The following is an 11,421-nucleotide window of genomic DNA, read 5'->3' on the forward strand; positions in this document are numbered from 1 at the left end:
CAAACTGCGGGCATGCCCGTTTTTAGCCCCACCGCAGCCCATATGCAGGACCTATTGGTATTTTGAGTTGGCAGCCCCATTTAGTGTGGTCCAGACATTTTCTACATTTGTGACGCCTACATGATGCCGAAACAAAAAAAAAGTATATATGCATATGCTGGTGGAGCGCGCTGGGGTATGCATAAGACTGCTTCCGGCAGTCAACAGCGGATCCCAGACATCGACACGCCGGTGCATCGCGCTAGCCGCCGCCTTTTAGGCCTAGCCCCGGAATTCAGCCATCTGCCAAACGACTCTTCAAACGCCCAAGTTCATCAGGTCTCCCAAGCCATGGCACATGCCAACCCTACGCCAGTAACTCTTCAGAACACTAAGGTGCCAGAGTGCTTTCGCGGGGAAGCGTTTGAAGATGTGGAGGACTGGCTTGACCAGTTTAAGCGAGTGGCCAAGATAAATCAATGGAGCGCAGACCAGAAGCTTTCCAATGTTTATTTCGCCCTTCAGGACAATGCGAGAACGTGGTTTGAAAACCACGAGGCCAGCTTATTCACATGGAATGACTTCCGCGGCCAGCTGGTAGACACATTTGCGAGAACTGATCGACGAGACAATGCGCTGCGCCTGCTTGAAGTGCGCATCCAGAAGCCGAATGAGAGCGTGGCTATGTTTGTGGAAGACATGGCACGCCTTTTTCGCCGTGCCGACCCTGATATGAGTGAGCCACGAAAGCTGCGGCATCGCATGCACGGTGTTAAAAAACAGGTGTTTGCCGGCTTGGTACGCAACCCACCTAAAACCGTGAGTGAGTTCATTAAGGACGCTACGGCTATAGAGCGAGCCCTCCAAGGCTGGTGCCGCCAGTGCAACCGACCTGTCAACTGTGCCGCGACGACTACAGCGGCGCTGACTGCAACAGATAAGACAGCACTTCGAGACATCATTAGAGAAATTGTCCTTGAGGAGTTGCAGCAAATTACGGCTGCGAAGGCTCAGTCGTCAGGGGACCTCATGGAAGCTGTGAGAAATGAAATTCGGTACGCCTTATCACCGTCTGCACCGTGCAACGAGTCTCGTCCAGTCGACAACGCGGAGGCCCTTTCCGAACCATACCACGCTCCCCAATCGGTCAGCTACACGGCGGATATTCCTGCGCCTTACCACGAGTTGCATCCCGAGAGCGATGCCGCGGTCCTTCGTCGCCCACCTCCTGACCACGCCCCACCGAGCTCACAGAGCCGTCAGTAGACGCGGTTTTTCCAGCGGCGTCAGTGGGCGCCTTCCAGACGCTCTCAACTGCGCCGAACTGACAGGTGGCGCAGTTATGACAGCCGACCACTCTGTTTTTACTGCGGACAACTTGGCCATGTATATCAGTACTGCAGCAACCGCGAAGAGGGGCAGGCCTTCTCGCCTGCTTCTGCTCGCCGCCGCTTCGACGCTGACTCTGTCCAAATTGCGGACGACCCTCCGGTCAGCAGGGAAACCGAATCCCATGGTTTCCGCCGCCGCTCCTCCTCATCGCCACAACGCTATTATCAGCCGATGCGTAGCAGCGCTGTTGACGTTAGCGGACGGCGGTCCCCTAGCCCTAGCCGGGGAAACTACCAGCCGCTACCTCGCGAGGGGAAGTTGCAACCAGTCGAAAAGTGTTAAAACCCTCAGCACCACCGCAATTGCTGGGAACCCGTGCTTCTGACGCCGCCGTTAACATTGAGATTGCCGCAATACCGCCGAAAATGCCGCCTACGTTACCACCGAAAATGCCGCACCAGATGATCAGCCATGACGACGTAGCAGACAGCGCCGACCTTGCCGCACTTCCGCCGCAAATTCTGAAAGAAACGAGCAACCCAAATGACTTTGTTAGCGCTGACCTCGCCGTTTCCATTGATGGGCTGGAGGTACATGCTCTGGTGGATACTGGGGCGGATTGTTTAATTATCAGCCAGAAAGTGGCCGACACACCGCGCAAAGTAAAAACTAAAAGAAGCTACACGACCTGTTCGGAAAGCCTATTGGCCGCAACATTGCCGCCAAGAAAGCGCTCGCCTCTCGCGCCCAAACGTCTACGGAGTCTCATCTCATTAACATTCAAAACGTCCTGTCTCTATGCCGCAAAGTCGACCAAGGCATGCCTGAGGAGGATAAAGTCGGCCATATAGTAAAAGGCATTGCCGACGATGCGTTCAACCTCCTGTTGCGCAGGGATTGCTCCCCCGTGGACTCTGTGCTGCAGGTGTGTCGACGTTTCGAGCAGGCGAAACAGAGGCGCATATCTCATCGTTTCGGCCGGCTGCAGAACACGGCTGCTAGCTCCTCCTGTATCGATATCCCGACTCCACGACCGCCTGCTAACGACAGAACTTTGACACGCATTGTCAGCCGAGAGCTTGAGGCAGTGACTTCCACGGCCTTGCTGTCGCATACACCCGACAACACCCTGGCTACTATATTACTTATTAAGGCTGTTGTTCGCCGAGAGCTTGAGGCAATGACTTCCACGGCCTTGCTGTCGCATACACCCGACAACACCCTGGCTACTATATTACTTATTAAGGCTGTTGTTCGCCAAGAGGTTGCGAATATGGGCCTCCCTTCTTTCAGCACCACCGACACCACGGATTCAGGACCTGCCCCTCCAGTAAATGCTGCTGCCTCAACTAACGCCGGTTTCTCGCCCCGATATCGTTACCGCAACCCAAATGAATGGCGTACCCACGACAATCGCCCCATCTGTTTTACTTGTTCTCGCGTTGGCCACATTTCCCGCACTGCCGTAGTCGCTGGTACACGCCATCTCGTCAGTACACCTACGTCGACCGCCGCGGAGACTATGCCCTTCACTATTCCCCACCTCGCCCCGACCAGACCCGTGCTGACGCCGGTTCCACTGTCCGTTCTGCCAACCGATCACTATCCCCGCAAGCACGACGTTCGCGTTCTTCTCTTCCTCGCCGCAGTTCGCCACCGTCTTATTCTGGCCATGTACCGGAAAACTAGACAATGCAGCTCCCGGAGGTGACGCTGCATTCATGACCCGGACCGAAAAACCTCTGTTTACCCCTGCCCTACAAAATAACCGCATCGACGTCCTTGTCGATGGAGTTCCCGTTTCTGCTCTAATTGATACAGGCGCCCAATGTCCGTTCTGAGCTCCTCATTTCGGCGTCGACTCAAGAAAGTACTTACGCCAGCCGTCTCGTCCACAGTTCGAGTGCCAATGGCAGCCCTGCTGCCGTGGTTGGCATGTGTGCGGCGCGAGTTACCATTGCTGGCCGTGATGCCCCAGTGTTGTTCACCGCCCTACCTGAATGTCCCCACGACGTTATCCTTGGCATTGACTTCTTAACAGCCCACCCTGCCCTTATTGACTGCCCTAGCGGCCTACTTCGCTTGGACCTTCTGCTCTAATCTGAAGACCCCTCCTGCTCACCCCGCCTTCGATCAGCACAGTTTAGCCGCCTTCCTCCTTAAACTGCCGTTTATATTTATATGTCGCCATTTCCACCCGTCTCAGATGGCGATTATCTCGCTTGTCCCATTACTGATATCATGCTGCAGCGCCACGTCACCCTTCCTCATCTAATTGTGCACATCTTCCAGAACCGCACTACTCTCCCTGTCCTTAACTTCAGCTTTTCAACTCAAGTTCTGCCCGAGGGAATTTCATTAGCAGCGCTGTCCCCGATTACCGATTGTGCCATTTCAGCTCTGTCTACAGATCATACAACTGCCGTCCCTGCCAACAACCCTTCGTCGTCCACATCGCACCCTGATCCGCTTAACAGCATGATTGCAGCTGATCTGCAGCCTGAATTCGCCGCTGTGTTACACAAGCTTTTGTTTACCTACAGTGACCTTTTTGACTTCGCTACCCGCCCATTGGGTCAAACGACAGTTGTCACCCACCGCATTCACACCGGTGACGCCAGTTCTATTCACAGGCGGCCCTATCTTGTTTCGCTTGCCGAGCGACGCGTCATTAAAACTGAGGTCGAAAAGATGTTAGCGAACGACATAATGGAGCCTTCCAGTAGCCCCTGGGCATCCCCTGTCGTGTTGGTCAAGAAGAAGGATAACAGGTGGAGACTCTGCGTTGACTACCGTCATTTGAATAAGATAACCAAAAAAGATGTATATCCTCTTCCGCGCATCGACGACGCGCTTGATAGTTTGCACGGAGCCAGCTACTTTTCCTCCATCGACCTTCGCACCGGCTACTGGCAGATTTCCGCCGACGAGAGAGACCGTGAAAAAACAGCGTTCATCACCCCTGACGGCCTTTATCAATTCAAAGTCATGCCTTTTGGCCTATGTAACGCCCCTGCAACTTTAGAACGGATGATGGACTCATTGCTAAGCGGCTTACAGTGGACGACTTGTCTTTGTTACTTAGACGACGTCATTGTTTTCCCGTCCACTTTTGACAGCCACCTCTCTCGCCTTTCTACCATTCTCGAGCTATTCCGCCCCGCGGGCCTTCAACTCAACTCAAAGAAATGCAGTTTCGGCCATCGGGAAATCAAAGTGCTTGGTCACTTGGTTAATGCTTCTGGTGTTCAGCCTGACCCTCACAAGATACGAGCCGTCAGAGATTTTACCACACCGCGTTCATCCAGCGATGTTCGAAGCTTTATTGGCCTATGTTCCTATTTCCGACGATTCATCCCGAACTTCGCAGTCCTTGTTCGTCCGCTCACCCAACTCCTCAAGGAAGACGTTTCATTCTATTGGGGGCCTGAACAAGTTGCAGCTTTCTCAGAGCTTATTGCTGCTCTAACTACTCCACCAGTCTTGGCCCACTTCAACCCTTCCGCCAATACTGAACTCCGTACCGACGCAAGTGGCAATGAAATAGAAGCTATACTCGCTCAGCGACAACACGGCCGTACAATAATGATTGCGTATGCCAGCCGCCTCCTCTCAACACCCGAACAAAATTATTCTATTACAGAGCGAGAGTGCCTGGCGCTTGTCTGGGCTATTACGAAATTCCGCCCTTATTGGTTTGGCCGATATTTTACTGTGATAGCAGACAATCATGCCTTGTGCTGGCTTTCCTCTCTCAAAGATCCTACTGGCCGTTTGGGGCGCTAGGCGCTACAATTACAAGATTACACCTTATCCGTCGTTTACAAGTCCGGCCGGCTTCACCAAGATGCAGACTGTTTGTCACGTGATCCCGTCGACTCCCCTAGTCCTACAGACTCTGACGATGATGCATGTCTCTTGTCTGTCTCCGCCTTTGCTAACATGGCCAAGGAACAACACTTAGATCCTTCTCTGCATTCCATTATCCTCCGTTGTACCTCCGACCACCCTGACCCATCTCTCGCCTTATTTGTGCTCCACGAAAACACCCTATACCGACGTAATATGCGACCAGATGGCACAGACCTTTTGCTCGTCGTTCCCAAACACCTGCGTTCCACCATCCTTGAACAGTTCCATGATGCTCCCACGGCTGGCCTCTTGGGTGTTTCTCGCACATACGGTAGCCTGCGCCGACGTTTCTACTGGCCGGGGCTCTACCGCTCTGTCCAGCAGTACATTGCCGCATGTGAACTGTGTCGGCGTCGGAAGAAGCCCACAATTTTGCCTTCAGGTCATATGCAGCCGATACCCATACCAACTGCCCCCTTTTCCCGTATAGGCATTGACTTCCTTGGCCCCTTTCCAGTTTTCACCTCGGGGAACAAATGGATCGCCGTCGCCACCGATTACGCTACTCGGTAAGCTATTACCCGATCCATCCCGACCAGCTGCGCCACAGACGTCGCTGACTTCCTTCTAGAAAACGTAATTCTTCATCACGGTGCTCCTTGTGCACTACTAACTGACCGCGGCCGCTGTTTCCTGTCGCGAGTGGTCGACGAAATTCTCCGGTCGTGCTCCGTCCGCCACAAATTCACCACCGCATATCACCCCCAGACCAACGGCCTCACGGAACGTCTAAACCGTAACTTCATAGACATGCTGGCCATGTATGTGTCTGACGACCATCGAGATTGGGACGTTCATCTTCAATGTGTCACATTCGCCTACAATTCATCTGCCCATTCTACCGCTGGATACCCCCTTTTTTATTATTTGGCCGACACCCGTTACTACCCTTCGACACCTCTCTACCCGCGGCGGACGCCACCAGTACTTACACCAGTGATGCCATCACCCGCGCCATGATGCCCGCCGGATAGCTCATACCAGGCTGTCTGCATCCCAAGACTCCCAAAAGATCCCTGTACGACAGCCGCCACCGTGATGTCCACTACACTCCTGGATCTCTCGTTTTGCTGTGACTCCCGTGCCGTAAAGTGGGCTTGTGTGAAAAACGTTTACCCCGTTAAACTGGCCCTTACCGTGTTTGGCGCCCCGTGACCGACGTCACCTACGAAGTTGAATCCGTGGTTCCGAAGTCTCCGTCCACAGCTCCAACCTCCGAAATAGTTCATATGTCCCGTCTAAAGCCCTATTATCAACGTTCTATTTCGCTAACATAGACCGCACCGGACTGTGCTTTTCCCGCGGGGGGTAGTGTTACTTAGCTGTATTCCCTGTTCGTGATGAGGACGAAGAAGTGCAACAGACTCCCAGTAGACGACGACGCTGAGTGTTGTGAAATCGGTGCCCTCATCAACGTTGTTGTGCGGACAGCTTTGGGACTGTAAATCTTCCACGTAACAATATGTTCGCCTAATCCCTAAAGGGGGCCTTCAAGGGTATTATTGTGGGCGTCCCCACACCAACTTGCCCATAAGGGCCCCAGGGGGGCTCAATGCTGAATATTTTGCTGATAGCTCCGATGGCTTCCCAACATTCTATCCATCGTGGGTTATAGGTGTATTGTACGGGAAGCTGTAATGACTTGCCAAAATCATGGTATGTATTCACCATAAGGCCACGTTAATATAAATGGCTTAAAGTTATGGAATATATGTTGGCATTTATTGATCGATATTGACATACAGTTTTGGGGTCGTTCCAACATTGTATATACCTGTGGGTTATAGTGGTCGGCATTGTCCAATGAGGCTTGGAAAATGAAAATCGTTGAACACATTATGAAGCGCATTGGCCGACACTGGCTTGCAGATAAAAAGACCTCTCAACCTGCATATGCTGATGTATTTTTATAACGTCCCAATACTGTCGTGGTCTTCGGAGGCTTTCGAACATATCAATGCGAAACCGTCTGATACCTCATTGCTGTCAGCAGGTGCTTTCGGTAGAGGCTGTACCAGAAGTTGTCACGATCTCGAAAGATATTTAAAATAAATAAATAATCCTTGTCTCCATCGGGAAATGAGCGTCCATCTCTTGGATCACCAGTCGAGCCCTTTACCAGCTGCGCCATGCGCGGGATTGTGAAACGTTCATCATAATTCCCCTTGCCTACCATGCGGATGGCGGAATTCCGCGAGTAACCGACACCGCGCCTTTAATTTCCTGTGAACAAAATATAGAATGCTGGTGAACTTTGCGGTGATCAATGATATGTTGGTTTTGTTCGTTTTTCCCCTGGTGCTTATTCAAACGCCGCACTACACAGCAAGCAAATGCAGACCCAGATGTCTAAGAGGCGCTAGTACAGCAGGCATCAGCGGCATTTAAAATTAATTTACAGGGTATAAAAGGCGTAGTATCTGTCAGAGTTGTCCGTGGACACATGTACCACGCCATAAAGGAAGGAAACAAGGAAGCAGTGAACAAAGAGAGGGAGATAGAGGTGCCGCAGTTGAGAGCTACGATCCAACCCGCTATATTGGCTTTCGCCTCCACGCACTTTAAGCGGTATTCACACGGGGGAGATTTTCGGGGAGGGGGTGCGGGGGCACTGACAGCCGGCGGAGCACCCTCCCTTGCTCCCGCATTCACACGGGCGGCGGAGTACGAGAGTGGTGTCACAGTTGCCAGACGACAGAGGCTCGGCGCTCGCCGTGAAGAGCGCGTCTGTGCTGCCTGCCTCACCGCTTCGGCGTAGCCGGGTTCTATCAGTCGGCCTTGCAGGTAGCGTAGTCGCGCCGAATAATGAATGAAGAAGGGGGAGACGGGAATACAATGAAGTTGCCTGGGAGCGTAGCACCCTATTTTGCATGATTGTCATGTTCAACACGAAACTAAGGGCGTAAAAACATGGTAAGCACCAGAGCCACAACATAAACCGAGTGCCACAAGCATCCACACTCATAGAATACGACGCTGTGTTGAATATATGCCTATGCAGTTGTTTCCCAGGGTCAATCTAGTGTTATGTTATTAGAAAGAGCTATATATTATTGCGAAGCAATACTACTTTAAATACCACCTCAGCCCGTCAAAAAGGTGGCAGCCACGCTTGAAATTTAGCGTGACCTGGCTTTGTGACGTCATACCATCTGTGTAAGAGCGGGACGCAACTCGCGCCGTCGCCTTGCGCGGTGGCGGTTACCGCCTGACTAGTGCTCCTCTCACCAGTGGCGCTGCGCGCTGCGTGACGCCATACCATTTGTGTAAGAGCTTGGGCTCACCGTCGCCTTGCGCGATGGCAGTTACGGCCTGACTCCGCTCCTGTCGTCAAGCCATGAGATGCCGCCTACAGTCAAAGCGCTTAGGCAGGCTGCAAAGAGAATGAGCACTGCCCAGATGCTGAAATTCAATGGGTTTGAAGTATTCGACCTTAGTTTGAATACGTAATTAGTGATGTACAGAAAAAAGCCATTTCTTTACGGATGATAATGATAAACTCTTTATTTACTCCCAAATAAGGGAAACAGCCGAAAGACTGGTTCCACTGCTTAGAGAAGGTCAGCAGGGATCCCTTGGGACTCTGCGGCCTCCAATGCGCGCAAAATGAGCTGGCGCTGTTGGGCGAGCTCGGTGGTACGCAGGAGAGACTCCCGCGCATCCACTGTAGCTGTATTGTCTGCGTTGTGTCGTATACATGTCCACACCATGTGAATGAATGTGGCCGGTGGTGAGCAGTGTTTGCAGCTAGGTGCAATAAGATTTGGGAAAATTTTGCAATATATCCATGGGTTGGGAAAGGTTCCTGTTTGTATTTTGCGCCAATGGACGGCCTCGCGCCGGGATAGTTCCCGGTGTGCAGGGGGGTATAGACACCGTTCGAGCCGATAATGCTGGAGGATGTCCGTGTATGCAATAAGGCGTGAATGAGTGCTTTAGGGAGTGTCAGAGGAAGCGGCAGGCTGAGGAGGGTGCTCCGCCCGGTAGCTGAGTTCTCGGCATAGAGCATGCGCCTGTGCGTTCCCGCTGAGCGCCTAATGAGCTGGGATCCATATGAGAAGACGAGGTGTAGACGGTAAGGCGAGAGATCGGAGGATAGTGTGTGCCTGTCGGGATATACGACCTGCATCGAAGTTACGAATTGCCTGTTGGGAATCGCTAACGACTACTTTGGTGGAGGGGTCGGTCAGAGCTAATGCGATGGCAACCTCGTCCGCGGTGGTAACAGTTGCGGCGTTGAGGACGCTGCAGGCGTTGTTCCAGTTTCGGTGCGGTGCCAATGCAACCGCAACCATAGCGAGGGGCGTGCGTGGTGGGAAGCATCTGTGTATGTAACGTCGGGGCGACCGGTACAACGTTTGTGGAGTTGCCGGGCTCGGTCGGCTCTGCGCTCTGTATGATACTCTGGATGCATACGTTTGGGAAGCGGAGGTATACGAAGCCTGAGTCTCTGCTCAGGCGTGAGGTCCATATACGTAGAAGTCGCCCTCATAAGAGTGATTCCTACCTGGCTCAGTACTGCACATCCCGCATGTGTCAGCGAGAGGCGCTCATATTGGGAAGTTAGAGTCACTTCAATCAGCTCGTCGACTGTGTTGGAGATCCCGATGGTCATCAGTTTGGTGGTGGAACTGGACATGGGTAGAACCAATGCTGTCTTGCATGCCTTGCGCAGAGATGCATTCAGTCGCTCCCGATCTGTTCGCGTGAGGCGAAGGTAAGGGGCAACGTAGGCAATGCGCGTACAAACGAAGGCTTGTACGAGGCGAAAAAGGTTGGATTCGGCCATGTCCTTATGCTTGTTGGCGCCTCTCTTGAGCAGGCGGCTGATCTGGATTACAGATTTATCTATTCGCTGAAGAGTAGTGGCGTTTCCTTCATTATCTTGTAGATGAAGGCCCAGGATACGAATTCGGTCGGTACGAGGTATGGGAGTGCCCTGTACTTGCAGATTGAAGGATGCCGGAGGTGATCTGGGGCGTCTTGCCTGGGTTGGGACAATAATGTATTCAGAATTGGTGGCCGAGCAGGATAGGCCAACTGTGGCCAGGTAGGTACCAACGCAATCGATGGCTGTCTGCAGAGTCTCCTCGATCTGGCCGTCACTGCCGTGTGTAATCCACAGAGTGAGGTCATCGGTATATAGGTTGTGGTGCAAGTGGGGGATATATGCCAAAAGATTGGGCAGGCCAAGCAGCGCAATATTGAACAGGCGTGCGGAAAGCACTGAGCCTTGGGGTGTACCCCGGCTTCCAGGAAAGATAATGGAAGGATCTCCTTAGCCGGTATCAAGTTGTACTGTGCGGTTCGTGAGAAAGTCGCGTATATGTGCATACGTTTGTTGTCCCACCCCCAGGGTCTGGAGGTTCTTCAGAATGGCTTCGTGCCGGACATTGTCAAAGGCCTGCGCAACATCTAGACCAACTATGACATTGGCGTCCAAGGTGCTATGTGTCAGCACCTGATGCTTGAGCAAGAGCATGATGTCTGGGGCCGCAAGGTGTGGTCGAAAATCAAACATCGTGTCTGGAAGTAGGTGATGTTCTTCTACGTAACGAAGAAGACGGTTCTGAATTACATGCTCCAAAAGTTTTCCCACGCAGGACGTGAGAGAAATGGGGCGGAGGTTCGAGAGAGTAGGTGGTTTGCCCGGCTTGGGGATGAGAACAAGGTTGGCGCTTTTCCACTCTTGCGGGATGGCTCCCCGCTCCCAGAAGTTTTGCAAAAAGTCTGTGAGAGCATGAATCGAGGCGTCGTCGAGGTTCCGAAGCATACGGTTAGATATCTGGTCCGGGCCTGCAGCTGAGTTTGGAGACGATTGAGCTAGGCTCGTACCTCCGGTAAAGTGATGGGAGCATCTAAACGGACGTTTTCCTTCCCCTGATAAGGAGCGAAAGATTTCACCGGTCCTGGGCGGATGTAGGTGTCTACTAGCTCCTGTTTGAGGGCATCTGAAGTGGCCGGAAATTGGTGGAAGATACGCTGGAGCTGCTCGCGAGCTTGGAACTTGCTCCCTTCAGGGTCGAGGAGGTGACGGAGTAGTTTCCAGATGCTTCTGGTGTTAGGAGCCTTATCCATCTCGTCACATATAATGTGCCCGTTTTGGCGTGTAAGCTCTACGGCATAGTTTTCGACGTTTGTATGGACTCGAGCGAGCCGTCGTCGAAGATTCCGATCCCACTTGCGAGTTTGCATCAG

General features: G+C 52.6%; 1 protein-coding gene across 1 annotated transcript; it reads left to right on the forward strand.

Moving 5' to 3' along the window:
- The first annotated feature begins 330 nt into the window (after window positions 1–330).
- Window positions 331–10,642, forward strand: LOC146179726 (uncharacterized). Its single transcript, XM_084580259.1, has 2 exons — window positions 331–1,017; window positions 10,580–10,642. The coding sequence occupies exons 1-2, from the start codon at window positions 331–333 to the stop codon at window positions 10,640–10,642; spliced, it is 750 nt and encodes a 249-aa protein (XP_084436385.1).
- The last annotated feature ends 779 nt before the right edge of the window (window positions 10,643–11,421 follow it).

Source organism: Amblyomma maculatum, chromosome 9, assembly GCF_055883805.1.
Source record: "Amblyomma maculatum isolate TAMU_Amacu chromosome 9, ASM5588380v1, whole genome shotgun sequence".
In the NCBI taxonomy this organism is placed as follows: domain Eukaryota; kingdom Metazoa; phylum Arthropoda; class Arachnida; order Ixodida; family Ixodidae; genus Amblyomma; species Amblyomma maculatum.